Raw genomic sequence first — 13,905 nt, forward strand, 5'->3', positions numbered from 1 at the left:
ACAGCTTTGGTGGTTGCTGGCTGTGGTCCCTCAGTTCGAGGGTCTGCCCAGGTTGTGTGTGGTATGAGATGTATCCCCTGTAGCAAGAGTTAGGGGGGATCTGGGCCCTGCTTTACCTCACAGGTGTGTGCTGAGACCACCCAGCTCAGCTCTCAGGTTGCCTTGAAAGGCGACGTAAAGATGGTCATGTGTAGGTTTTAATGGCAATAAAATACATCAGTTATAGCCATACACAGAGTTGAAGCCCCGGAATTAAATATATGTATATACACCTATATATATATATACACCTATATATATATATACACCTATATATATATATATACACACACACACACTTATATATCTGTATAAGATTTAGTTTTTAGCAGGAAACAGCTGTCAAATAGAGTACATGTGTTAAAATAAATACGTTTTTGCAAGGCAAGTTCATTTTGGGGTGCTGGGTAGACACCTGATCTCAAAGCAGAGCTGTAGGAAAAAGCTCAGAAGAATGAAGGCTACAGCTCTCCTCACAACATGAGGTGTGGTTTGGGATGAAGCAGTTGCAGATACACTGTCTGAGTGCTTGAGTGCTGTGGCAGTGCCCGGCCATTGCCTGGGATATTTCTGTGCCATGGGTTTGTGTGGATGTGCACTGGGCTCTGCCACTTGCAGTTGCTCCTGCTTCCCAGGCTCTGCAGAGAGGAGGGCTGGTCTGGCAGAGTAAGTTAGCAGTGGGCGTGTGCTCGTTGACACTTTTTTTTTCTTGTGCCCATCTCTCCTTGTGATGGGTTTGTGGTCTCCAGCTACCTGAGTTGGGAGTGGCACTGCCTCAGAGTGCCTTTGTCACAGCTTTGTCCCAGTGGGGAGGAGAACAGCTATTTCTCCAGCCTTCTTGTGAACTGGATGGGGGAATGGATCTAGATTTTAAAATGAACAAAACCAGATAATAAAACCTCTTGAACTATTTTTCAACCACATCGGGTTTCCCTCCAGCACATCACAATTGTGTTGTACCATGAAGGGAGATGGTGCAGATGCAGGAACAAGTGGCAATGGGGAATGACAGTGTGAGGAGCTGCCCTCAGTGCCCACTTCCCTAACTGTGTGTCCTGGGAAGTTGCTGAGGAGTTGCTTCGGGTCTGTGTCAAGGCTTATGTCCCCTGTGGCTCCAGCCTGGATGCTTGGCATGTTTCTCAGGTGTTTGTTTACTTGGCTGAGGAAGGCTGAGCCAGAATGGTAAGTGTGTGAGATGAGCGGGAGCCAGGTTGTTTGTTGTCACCTGGAGTGGATGTGTTAGACAAGGCCAAGAGCATCAAATATGATCTCTGTCTGCTTATGATGGTACTGGAAATGGCAGTAAGGCTCCTTCCATCTATCTGGCCGTGAGGTGGAGCTGGGTGTCCTGTGTTGTCCTGGGGGGCTGAGGGTAGGACCCTCTCCCTTTCCTGGCTGGGGCTGTGGGCTCTCTATTGGCAAAGCCCGTGGCTGCCTGTGCCAGGGCATGGGCAGTACTTTGCCCTCTCCAGTGACTGTTCAGGAGGAGGTAGCAATACAGATACTTCCCTGGGCGAGGCAAGGGAGTAATCCTGTGGAGTTGGGCGTGCAGGGCTTGCTGCTCGGAGAACGGCTGTCTCACATGGAGAAGGAGGAGGGCCAGGGCAGCTGCTGGCCAGAGACTGCTGCCACCTCCCCTGAGCACTTGCACGTCCAGTTTCATAATCGGATTAAGGCAGTGGTATTAGAGGAGGGATGGGTCAGTGGGACAGGTTTACACTGGGGCTTACACGGAGGGGATTGAAGTGTATTTTTTAACCCTGCTCGGGCTGACCTGTGGAGCGGATGCAGCTCGGCAAGGCAACACCCACGGGGAGATGGGGGGAAAAGTGGCACCAGGCAGCGATGTGCCGGGAAGGAGAGCAGCCCCAGGCCGGCTGGGGGATGGGATCCGGCCGCCCCTCCCCCCGGGAAGGCAGCCCCGCTCAGGCCTTGCAGTAAATTTGCTCTAATTACAGCCTCTAGCAGTGGGAAACCTCACTTAGAGGAAAGGCTCCTCGGGGGTGGGGGTGGGGGTGCTTCCCAGCTTTCCCAGGCAGGCTGTGTTGTTTAAGACCTCTGCTTCCCCTGCCGTTGGGAGGCCCCTTATTCCTCTCCCCTCTCCAGCTTTGCTTCTCTGCCCCCCTTTGATTCTCTTCTCCTCTGAGGCCGGGATTTGGGAACAATGCCCTCCCTGCTCCTTGGCCCCCGGCTGGAGCCACAGGCAAACAATTGGGGCCGCTTGTTGCCAGGGGCTGGGCTGAGGGGGCTCAGCTCTGCAGCACCTGCCCCGGGCTGGTGGAGGGACCGGGACCATGCTGGTTGTGGCTTGGGGAAGTGCCTGGTGTAGTAGCTTATGTGCAGTGCATATGTGTGCACACCCTGTTTCCTTCTTGGGGACAGGATTTCTCATCTTGATCCCCTCAGGTTTGGGGAGGGCAAGGAAGCTCTGAACAATTGTGTTGGAGGATGCTCATTGCAGCAGTAATAATCTGACTGCAGCCGTTCTCTTTGCAGGTGGATGATGCTATGCTGATGTTTGACAAGACAACGAACCGACACCGAGGTGAGAGCTGTCTTCTGGCCCTAGGAGAGGTTACTGCAGAGGGTTTGCCCCCTGCCTTGCCTAGGGAGGGGTCAGTATCCCAGCAGCAGGGGATGCGGGTCACAGCTGCTCTTTATCTTGCCTCCAGTCACCCCATTCTTTTGCATCTGCATCCTTTACCAGTGGCCCTTGCAGCACAGAGAGCTTTTGTCCAGTGCATTTCCTGTGCTGTAAACTTGTCGAGTTGCAGCTATGTGAGACGAGACGGCCCCCTCCTCTGTGTGCTCACCTCTGTGGCTCCAGCCCGCAGTGTGTGTCTTACCTTGTCCCGAGTAATCTGAGCTCTGGGAAAGCTGACACGAGAGCCTGAAGAGTGCCTGCTTCTCACCCCTTCCTCGGCCTGGAGCCCACTTATGCGCCCAGGTCACCTTCTCTTACCTGAGTCCTGCTGGTGGAGTCTGGTTACAGGATGGGAGCAAGGCTGTACTATTTGTGCTATCTGGACCCAGCCCATCCATGGGCATCCCTGCCTTCCTGGTGAGTCCTCAGACCAACTACCTGGTGGTGTGGCAGGGCTTGACACTTGCATCCAACTTGGAGATTTATTGGCAACAACTTGACCTGCAAACTTAGCTTCAGCCTCTTCCCAGTCAGGGTCAGTAACAGCCCTGTGCTGGCTGCTATCCCGTTGTTTGAAGCACTTCCAAGCACCCCTGCTCCCAGAGCAGTGAGGGAACTCTCCCTTCTGCTCTTGCTACACTCTGTGCCCTTCAGATTTTTGCTTTTTTCTAAAGCCATTAGATCTACTCTGACTGCCAGGCCTTGGCAGTCCGAGGATGTTGTTCCAGCTTCATCTTGAAAGGGAAGAAGTGTTAACCCCTGTTCCTCCATGTGACCCATGGAGGAACCAGTGACTGGAAGGCACCCCCATGGGTGCCTTCCAATCACTGGTCCAATTAGAGCTGTTAGGTGTTTGGGAAGCAGCAGGGAGAGCTGCCAGCCTCTGTGTCAACAGTGAGGGCCTCAGCCCAGGGCACAGCAGGCCTGGTGGGGGTCTGCTTTTGACATCAGGGTTTTGCTGTTGAATTCCTGAGCTCCTCTGCTTGTGGGTGTTGAGGTGAAGGCTATGAAACTACCTGGGCACAGACAGATGGCGAAGTTTATTGGGAGGTGTTTCTGGCAGTGTGGAGAAAAGGTGGGGTTTTGGGCAGTGGATTCCCGTCTGCTTTTAAATGTTATTTTACAGCGCCATGGTATTGGCCAGTTCTGGAAAGCGGAAAGCTCTGCTTAATCCCAGCTTGCTTGCACGGCAAGCTTTAAGATATCCTCCCACCTGCCTCAGTTCTCCAGAAACAGCTGCAGTCAGCTGAGAGGAGTTCAGTCTGCCCACCCAAGGGGCTTTGCCAAAACTGTCAGCAAAGGGGTTGGTGAGAGAAAGGAGGTGTGAGCGTGGGCCAGGGGCCAGGAACATGCTGTCCTGTCTTACCCTAGATAAAAACCTTACTTTGGTGAAACTTTGCAAATCACTGTGCCTATATCTGCCTCACTGTATGCAGCTGCAATGCTGATCTGTGCCTGCTCACATGAGGCTTTATGGCCAGTGCCTGCGAGGGAACTGCAGGGTGTTCCTGCTGGTGGGGTGTGTTTAGTGAGAGTGGTGATGACCTGGCAAGCAGCTGTTGGTTTCCCCACCGACTCTTTGTGTGAGCATCTGCCCAGATCTCCCCAGTGTTACCAGCCATGTGGTTTGCCTCATAAATAGCGAAGTTTAAAAAAAAAACCAAACCTATTTTTGAGACCAATTGGGTGGGTCAGAGTGGGTGGGAAGTACAGGATGAGTAGGCGAGGAGAATCTATAAGAGGACAATCCTGTTCTTGTGCATAAAAGCAGAATTTGCTGGAGAGGGAAGATGAGTGACAGCTGTTTTCAAAAGGGCTGATTGTACTGTACTTTTCTCCTGCTAGTAAAAGACTGTGAGTAGAGGATTCAAACTGTGAGAGCTCTGACCTGATCAGGGAGTTTTGCTTTTTCTTTAGGATTTGGGTTTGTCACATTTGAAAGTGAAGACATTGTGGAAAAAGTGTGTGAAATCCATTTCCATGAGATCAACAACAAAATGGTGAGTGTCTGGGGCAGAACCTGGGGGAGCAGGGACAGAGGTGTGGGAGAGAGCAGGGCAGTGGCACAGGAGCAGGGTGTGAGGCACTTGAGTCCTGATGCATTTTCTCTGCTTTGGGGAATCAGATCGAGTATTTTCCCAAAAATCACAGCAGTCAGTCTGGGGAAGAAAGTCACCATATTGAGGTGAACAAGCATAATACTGAGTTCTCAAGGAGGAGAGCTAATTAAACAAGGAATTGTGCTGTGCTTGGAGGTTTTGAAGTTACACAAAACCTCGTGGTGGCCTGGGAGGGGACAGGTTTTACTTTTATTCAGAAATGAGGAAAATAAGGCTTTGAGACCCTGGTGCAGGGTCAGGTAGAACATCAAGGGCAGCACTAGGAGGAGAAGAAAAATGTCTGAGCTCCCCATTGCCTGTGGTGGCTGCAGAGCAAGAAGGAAGGCTGGCACCATGCAGGCTGGGGACAGGGATGCCAGGGAAGGGCAGCGGAGCGGGCTGGCGGAGGTGGCTGGAGCTGGGATGTGCTGTCATGCAGGCAGCCCTGCTTGGTCTGCTTGTGCTCTTTGGCCGTGTCCTGTGACAGCCTGTGATCCAGCCTGATCCTTACTTTCTTGTGGCAGGTGGAGTGTAAAAAAGCTCAGCCGAAGGAGGTGATGTCTCCAACGGGCTCTGCACGAGGGCGGTCCCGAGTCATGCCTTACGGGATGGATGCCTTCATGCTGGGCATCGGCATGCTGGGTAAGCCCCCGGACAGCTCTCCCGCGCTCCCCCGCTGCCGGCCGTGCCAGGCAGCAGCTTAGAGGTTTATTCCGGGAGCGGCGCAGTGGCCAAGGGCAGCGCTCCTCATGCGGGGCCGGCGGCGCTGCGGGGGCGCCGGGACCTGTTCGCGATCGCAACTTGCCCTCTGCTGGCACCTGGAAAAACTGCAAACGTGCCACCGCTGCCCTGCGACAGCCCGGCCGGTCCTGCAATAGCCGGGCCGGCTGGGCACAGCCCCTGCGGGCGCGGTTCTGCCTCTCGGCAGCTCCTCCACGGTCCCGCAGTGCCGTGGCGCACGGACAGCAATCCCTTCATATGGAATAGGATGTAACTGCAGAGCTGAGTGTGGAGTAATCTGCACCCAGGCATCTTCCTCCCATACTTCTACAGGCTTGCTGATGAATTAGTTGATTAAAAGAGCCCCTGAGCTTCCACTTGAAACAGTGGTCTGCGTAAATGTCCCCTCTGCCATTTAAAGACTGTTAAAATGCCTTTAAAGTTCTAGTTCAGTGTTATTTCACTCTGTTCCCTCCCTCTCAGGTACAGCAAATATCTGGTATTGCAGGGAAAGTGATACATTTATCATGGGACTGTCTTGTAAGGAGAAATTGGTGACAAGCAGGCTGGGTATCATGTCTACCAATGCTCCCAAGGCAGAAGCATTCAGATAAAATTAAGAAATGAAAAAAAGAGTCATTTGTAGCCTCATTTTCCAGGTCTACAAAACCTCATGCCTAGATCTGAGAGTCAGCATGATCCTTCCAGTGTGAGTGTTGGTCCTGGCTTCTCTCTCTTCCCACTTTCACTGGAGCTCAGACCCAAGAGTACTGTTTGCTCAGGATCATTGCTGGTGTTGCTGGGCAAGGTGTACTCAGCCTGGCTCTCAGTGCTAAGCCTGCTGAGTAGCAGTTAGTCACTGAACAAAACCCCCAAAAGGGCATTTTTCCACCAATGTTTTCACTTGACTTATTGAAGGAAAATAAATCTCCAGCCTGTGGTTTTGGGTTTTGCCTTTTCTAAGCCATGTGGATTTTAAAGCAGCAAGATTCAAACTGAGTCACTGGGAAATCCACAGACTCATGTCTTGGGAGATCTCAAATCAAATATTAATCTGTGAGTCAATGCCCTGCATTCTCACAGGCTTGTTCCTGTAGGTGGTCAGCTTCCCGGAGAACAGCAGGAGTTGTGCTCCTGCCTGTGCCAGGAAGAAATATTCTTTGTACCTGCATTCACCAGCCCTTCTAGTGCAAAAGTGACTCAGAGCTGTTCAGCCATTCAAATGCCCCCTCCTCCTTGATCTCCAGTTTGTAAATCCAGCTGATGTATCAGAAAGCCTTAGTCTGCGGCGCTGTGAGTTTAAGAAGGAAATCTCCACGTCCTTACGTGTTTGGAGCAAGGAAAAATTAAATGGGTCTGCTAAAACTCTTCTGCAGGCTCGCACGCGTTTTGCGCTCTGCCCAGCACTCTCCTGGGACTTCTGCTGTTACCCCTCTTTCTGCTGTCTAATGCCAAAGGATGGTCATGTTGCTCGTGAGCAGCCAGGTACTGCAGGCACAGACCTTGCCAGCTTGCAGTAACAGAGTTCTTTTCTCTTCCCCAGGTTATCCAGGCTTCCAAGCTGCCACCTACGCGAGTCGAAGTTACACTGGCATTGCACCTGGTTACACTTACCAGTTTCCTGGTGAGTGGAACTCCCTGCTCTGTTTTTTGGTCTGCCTTCAGGTGATGGGAGCCTCTGGCATGATCTATAACCCAGGCCCTGCCCCTTTCACCCTTTCCCCTGTTTGGTCTTTCTTTAAATTGAAGATGGATGTGGAAGGGGGATGGGAGAAGCCTGGAATAGGTGGGAACAGCCTGTCCTTCATTAGGATTATCCTCACACTGCAGTGGCAAGAAAAGCCCAAGGCTGCTCCGACACCATTTCTGCTGGCCTCCTCTGTAGGGCTGCTGCTGTGACACAGAAGGGCCCTGCAGCTCTGCCTGTCTCACCGCCTTTGTGTGTGTCTCTCTTTACCAGAGTTGCCACCACTCTGGAAGTAGAACAGAATGTTAAACCCTATGTGCCAGGGAACTCCTGGGCATGCAAAAGGCAGGGGCCTGCAGCACTGCAGTTGTGTTGTGAACAGTGCCTGGACCACTCACCACCTTCACAAAGCATCTGCTTGGCCAGGGGGCTGCAGATCCCCTGCAAACTGGGTGGTTTCAAGCTCCCACCCCTGCCATGTGCTCAGAACATGGATTCTGAGATCAGTGGCTGGAACCTGCTGTGCCGCAGCTGCTCAGAGCTTTGTGGGGCCTCTCCTCCCTCTCACTCTCTGCCAGGCAGGGAAATGAGGCAGAGCACATTTAAGGGACACACTGTGCTATTGCTGTTTTCTAGAGATGTGGCAACTCTGAGCATCCCTTCCTTACTCCATCCCTCAGTGTGATGGTTGATATATGAAGTTTTGATATTAGGGGCTGGGAATGAGAAGTTTCCCCTTCGCCTGAGGTGAGCCCAGGCTGACTGGCTGAAAGTTGCTGTTGCCTCCTGGCTGTCTGGAAGCTCTCCATGAATCCAGCTGTAGTGGCTTCAAGTCCCTCATTGTAAACCTGTGCCAGGCTGAGTGTGGCACGTACTGAGCACCTACTGGCCTTGCCACTGACAGGTCAGATTGGCCAGGTCACAGAGCAGTGCTCCAGGGCAGACCTGAGGCTGCACATTGAAGCTTGAACTTGCCCTGCCCTGGCCACATTTATTCCAAGGATAAATGGATCCTTTCAGCCTTCAGGGCAGGAGTCGAGCACCTTTCAGCACCAGTTATAAATCAGTTTAAAGAAGACACTGGCCTGGTCGCAGTCTGGTTGCAGACTGCTCCCCCAGCAGACCCCGGCTGCTGTGTCTCTGCGGGGTCTCCCTTGGGGCATTTGATGAATTCCTAAGCTGTCTTGCATTTCGTTTTTAGAGTTCCGTGTAGAGCGGACCCCTCTCCCGAGTGCCCCCGTCCTCCCTGAGCTCACAGGTCAGTCCCACTCATTTCCTAAACTCACAAGCTGGAAGGGCAGAAGGGGGCTTTGGGCTGTTTCAGTGATGTTGCTGCTCCACAGCCTCGTGCAGTTAGACTGGAAATGTGCCTTATTTCCTTCCTCTTTCATCTGGAAAGCTGGGGATGAAAAGATGGAGAGGCAGTCAGAGCCGTGTGCATTGCCTCTGAAAAGGGCCATGCAGGTCCTTTCCTGCTGCTTGCCTCATTTTTTGCTCCTTGCCCCAGGCTGTATGTAAACCAGATATGGAAACTGCAGAGAGCAGGGTGACTTCCACAGGTCTACAAATGGCTTTAACCTGAGCTGTTGCAAGAATGAAATTTGGAGTGCTGGGGGGAGGGAGAGGGTGTAGATGCACCCCTGGTTACTCTAATCCCATTTCCCTGGGCAGGAGGGGCTGCAGGGAATGCTTTCCCTTCTCTGGGTGGTGCAGCTCCCCAGCTACTCCCACACAGGCTTCCCAGGTAGGAGTGAGTGTGGTGGGACTTTGCAAAGTTCTGCAGTGCTTGTAGGGAGCTGTGGAACAAAATGGGAGCAGAGGATCATTGTCAGTGTCTTCAAAGTCCAAATGCCCTCTGGATCCTCAGCTCCCGGGGTGTGTGCAGTGTGTTCTCCCTACGTGATGTTCCTTCTGTCTCCTCTCCCCTCTATGGCCATGTTTTCCCCAGCTCTGTCCTGTCCATGATTTTTGTCATAGAAAAGCAGCTTTGTGTAGCACTCTGCTCCCTGTGTGCCATCTCATTTCTGTGGTCCTCCTTTCCAGTGCTTCCTTGCCCCCCCACCTGTTTCAGGGCTTGTATTTCTCTGCAAAAGGGTATGGAAAACCTTCCTGGGAAGCTTTTCTGGAATTAGCAGTACAAACAGGCTTGAAAGGGAGTTTCTGTGGCACAAAATTATGTTAATCATCAGGGACTCTCTACTGAGGTTGGTGGCCACCTATGAACAAATTTCCCTGAGGGAGGTAGGGGAAGACTAAATCCTGTCTCCCTCTTAACAAAACCCTTCCCTGACACAATGTATACAGCTGCATAAGCACCTTTGAGCCTTCTGATTAGCAAGCAAAGCAGATGGGGGTCCAGTTGTTTATTTACATGTGTGTTTTTCTGCAAAACCCATCACATTTGTAGCGGAATGTTGGTGACTTGGCAGAAGTGTTTTTCCCTTCATGTCCACCCCCGGCTGTCCTGTGCCTTTCCCTAGCAGAGGTGACTCACCTGATGCCTGGCTGTCACCGGTAGCCTGGGTGCACCAGGGCTCTGCACAACAAGAAGTTATTAATGCTGCTGTCCTGGCTGGATGCCACGTTAGCTTACAGTCCTGAGTGTCTCTCTGAAATACCAGCTGGAGGTCATGGCATTCTTCCCTCCTCGATATGCTTACCTCCTGTTAAACAAGCCCTGAGCAGCTGCTTGGCTGTTGCCCCACAGAGGGCAGGGCCCCCGCTCCCACGAAGGTGCAGCGAGCTGTGCACTCAAGGGCCCTTGTGCCTTCAAGTGGCTGCAGCACACATGGGCTGCACTTTGTGGCTTGGCAAGGGGAACCAAATGGAGGGGATGGCACAGCCAGGGATGCACGCACAGGTGCTTTGTCACCACAACACAAGCCTGGTGTCTCAGTACGTAAGACTGCAAAGGCAAGAAGGGTTTTTCTTGGAAAAAGAACTGGAGCTTTTGAGAAGACCTCACCTCCTTTCTCAGTAAAACCACATTCACTCTTGTGTTAGGGACTTGCAGCAGGGATGGGGTAGGAGAGTGGCTGCCAGAAGCCTTTCTTTCCCAGAACAGCATCTTTGGGGGTGATGTGAAGCAGCAACATGCTTGCATTGGCCCAGGGCCTGTAATGAGCAACTAACCCAGATAGAAGCCTCGTATGATGTTTGCTTGTAACAGGCTGGTGCCTGCTACTAAATATTCCCTCCTAAGCTAGTCTGGGTTTCAGCCTTTACATGATTGATTTGTTCTGACCTCTTTTTATGGTGCTCTAAACAGAATCACAGTGAATTTCACATTCAAGCATGAAATGCTGACCCCGTCATTTTAAGGGCAAAGAGAAACATACTGGCTAGATGCCTTCTGCCCCGAGGGCTGAATGCCTGTGGCAGTAGAGTTGGGAATTAGAACTGCTACATATAAATTAAGACTTAACTGTTTTAATTAAGCCATTTCTAGTTCCTGCTCCCTAGGTATATGTTTCCTGCTTTTCTACAATGAACAATGAGGTTTTGAGCAATTCAGGAGCAAAACTCAGTGTGAGAAGGATGGTAGATCTTGAGCAAAGAAATAGGGAGAAAGAGGCTATTAAAGAATAGAAAGAGGCTGTTATTCAAGAATATTACCAAGAGACAGAGGAGGGGCTGAGCCTCAGGATGTTAAGCTTCTGTCCTTGAGCTTTTCCTATTCTCCACATTCACTGCAAAATCTGGATCCGTAGCTTCAGATTAACTGCATCTTGCAAGCTTAGTAGTGACAGCATACATCTGAAATTGCCCACTTCTCATTCAGCTAGCTTTTCCATACCGTGCCTTTGGCTGCTCTGGGGTGTGGGCTTGACAGAGCATGGCTCGTGCATTCTGCTGGATGCTGGCAGTGCAAAAGAACACTGATAAATTCAGGGCTATGCATTTTCCTGTTGTCATCCTTGGATGTTCTCGGTGCACTAAGACAGTATGTATGTGTGGGCCCAGTATTTTGCAGTGGGAAATGAAGGCTGCCTTCGAGGAGTTTCCCATGTAGCCACAATGCTCCTGAGATGCCTATTCCTTCTTTTCCAGCAATCCCCCTCACTGCATATGGACCAATGGCAGCAGCAGCGGCTGCAGCGGCCGTGGTGCGAGGGACAGGTAACTCCACTTTCTCCCCAGCGGGGGAGTCTTGTCATGGAGGTTTGCCAAGGGGCTGTGGGAGGCGGGGTGGGATGGGGTTGCATTTTTGGGATCTTCACTACGTAGTTCTGCTGCCTGCTGTAGGTTCCACCCCCAGTCGCACTGGTGGGTTTCTGGGCACCACCAGTCCCGGGCCGATGGCAGAGCTTTATGGAGCCGCCAACCAGGACTCAGGGGTTAGCAGTTACATCAGCGCTGCCAGTCCAGCCCCAAGCACCGGCTTTGGACACAACCTAGGGGTGAGTGCTCCCTGTGCCCTCTGGGGGGGAGGGAGATGGGGAGTGGGCTGTGTCTCCACATGGTGAGGGAGGTGAGCAGCAGCGGGCAGCCCCCTCAGCCTACAGCCTACAGCCTGATTTCTGTTTATGAAATACCACCCACTGCAGCACTGGCTGTGCCACTGCTGAGCCCCAGACCAAAGACAGACTGTGCAGAGTGCAGTGGCTCACTTGGAGTCCACATCCTTGGTTTCTGCTGGCTCTGCCTGATCACCACTCAAGGTCCTGATCTCCAGACCTTTCCCAGATCTAGCTCAGGCTTTCCAAGAGCCTGTCTTGGCCCTGACACAGCATCCTGCAGGGTGATGTGCTCTTTAGACCTGGCACCTCCAACTGAAAATAGTTTCTCTGTCATCTGGGCCATGACTGAATTTGTCGTGTTAGTAATTCTTCTTCACTTTTCTTTTGTTTAAGAGTGGGGTTTTAACTCTTTCTTCACAGGGTCCCTTGATTGCAACAGCTTTTACCAATGGGTATCACTGAAGCTGGGGACCAAGGAGGCAGGAGGTAAGAGACCTTTGAACAGGAGCAGGTAAAGAGAGAGAGAGAGGAGTGAGGTTCTCAGCTGGCCCCTGTGCTCGGGCTCTCAGCTGAAGCTGTGGATGTTGCTGTGAGGCTCCATGGCCTGGCCCAGTCGGCGGGAGGAGTCCTGTGGCCAGCCTGGGGCTCTCTCCTGCACCAGAGGCTTGGCAGGTTGGGTTCCTACTGAATGCTCCCCAGGCTGGGAGTGGAGAGTGTCTTAGTGTCTGGCACAAAGAGGAAGAAAATGAAGCACTGACAAAAAGAGAAAACATCTGCAGGGTTGGCCAGAGTCACAACCCAGTGGTGATCCTGAGAGAAAAGCTTGGCTCTTCTGTGTGGCTGGGGAAGCCTCCACCATCCAGCTGGTTCTTCTCACTGCTGCTGAGACCAGTCTCTGGGAAGGGAGGTTTTTCATCTCCTGCCTGGGAGAAGGGCAGAAGGAAAGTTTGATCAGTTCTAGTTTTGGTCCTTGGATGGGCTGAGAGGGAGCTGGTGGATATTCTTTGTTTGCTTTACAAATATGATTGAAGTTAGCTGGCTTGAAATTTAAAATAAATTCAACAACCAGCTTTTCAAAAAGGAGGGCAAAAACTGGAGGGAACGGTGTCCATGGACAGGAGCCCATGGCAGCCTGGCAGAGCTGCACTGAGCTGAGTGCTGGGGAAATGGCTGAACCCTGCTATGTCCCAGCCCTCCCATGGGCCAGGCCACATGGTGTGTGGGACCTTGTTTCCCAGGCCTGCATGTTGCCATTAGAGATGGAAACGTCTCTCCCATGCCCTGTCCCAGCGATGTGCAGAGCAAGACTGTGTTGGGGCAAAGTTTGGGTATTGAGATCACTGTCAGATCACACAGGAAGAAAACCCCAGAAGGAAAGCTGTGGTTGTTCTAGATCCTGTCCCTTCCCTCTCCTGCTATGTCCTGTAGATTCCCCAGTGACCTAACCGAGGACAGTGAGCGGCTGGAGGATCTGGTGAGCCTCGGGGGATGAGCCAAGGTTACCTTTCTCTTGAATCAAACTGCACACTGCCGGCTGGCTGCCAGGCTCCTGCCACCCTGCCCGATCTCTCCCTTTGACCAGACCACACTGGACTGAACCTGAGGAGATCATCTCGCTTTGTTACTAACCACCGACGGTTTACGCTTCCCCCTCCCTGCCCCCAGCCCACTGATTCTTCTTTTATTTATTTTATTAGCTGTTAGTTTTATTTTTTTATTTTATTTTTTTATCGTTTTTGGGGGCTGCCCCTTCTTTTTGTTGTTTGCTCTTTCCCGAGCTAGTAGACATATTTTATGAATTGGCTTTGTGATTGTGTTAGGTAGTTTTCATTGAGGAGTATTTTTATTTGGCTTTGAAACTGTTTTGAATATTTTCAACTGTTGTTGTTGTCGTCAGTGTTTTTAAAGCACGGTATGTAACAAGAATGCAGTTCTGAAGGGAAGAAAGAGACAGAGAGCAAAGGCTGAGAGGAACTGCTGTATTTCTATTTTTTTTAAAGAAACTGTTTTTAATTGTTTCTGTTTTGTAAATGTGAGGAATGTGAGGCTTTGAAAAGTGTGAAACTCCAAGGATCCGAAAATGTTGGACATCGCTATGGAACAAAACAAATGTATATTTTGCTAAGTGAAAAACACTATCCTTACAGCTGAAAGATTTTTTTTTCCCTAGGTTTAGTTTTACGTGGGGTTTTCTTTTCCTCCTGTATAATATGTAAATATTGTGAGCTGAACCTGGCTGCTGCCTGCAGCCTGGCT

The 13,905-nt window shown here is 51.4% G+C and overlaps 1 protein-coding gene across 1 annotated transcript in view; it reads left to right on the forward strand.

Annotated features, from left to right (window-relative positions):
- Positions 1 to 13,532, forward strand: part of MSI1 (musashi RNA binding protein 1) — a gene marked incomplete at its 5' end in the record, with an annotated part of 27,824 nt that extends 14,292 nt beyond the window's left edge. Inside the window, 9 exons of the mRNA XM_008641623.2 lie at positions 2,536 to 2,584; positions 4,601 to 4,683; positions 5,307 to 5,424; positions 7,046 to 7,126; positions 8,391 to 8,447; positions 11,240 to 11,308; positions 11,435 to 11,589; positions 12,070 to 12,135; positions 13,078 to 13,532. Of these exons, the coding sequence (XP_008639845.2) occupies positions 2,536 to 2,584; positions 4,601 to 4,683; positions 5,307 to 5,424; positions 7,046 to 7,126; positions 8,391 to 8,447; positions 11,240 to 11,308; positions 11,435 to 11,589; positions 12,070 to 12,111 (654 nt within the window). The remainder of the gene's footprint in view (positions 1 to 2,535; positions 2,585 to 4,600; positions 4,684 to 5,306; positions 5,425 to 7,045; positions 7,127 to 8,390; positions 8,448 to 11,239; positions 11,309 to 11,434; positions 11,590 to 12,069; positions 12,136 to 13,077) is intronic.
- Between the last annotated feature and the right edge of the window lie 373 nt (positions 13,533 to 13,905).

Source organism: Corvus brachyrhynchos, unplaced genomic scaffold (assembly GCF_000691975.1).
Source record: "Corvus brachyrhynchos isolate BGI_N302 unplaced genomic scaffold, ASM69197v1 scaffold549, whole genome shotgun sequence".
NCBI lineage: Eukaryota > Metazoa > Chordata > Aves > Passeriformes > Corvidae > Corvus > Corvus brachyrhynchos.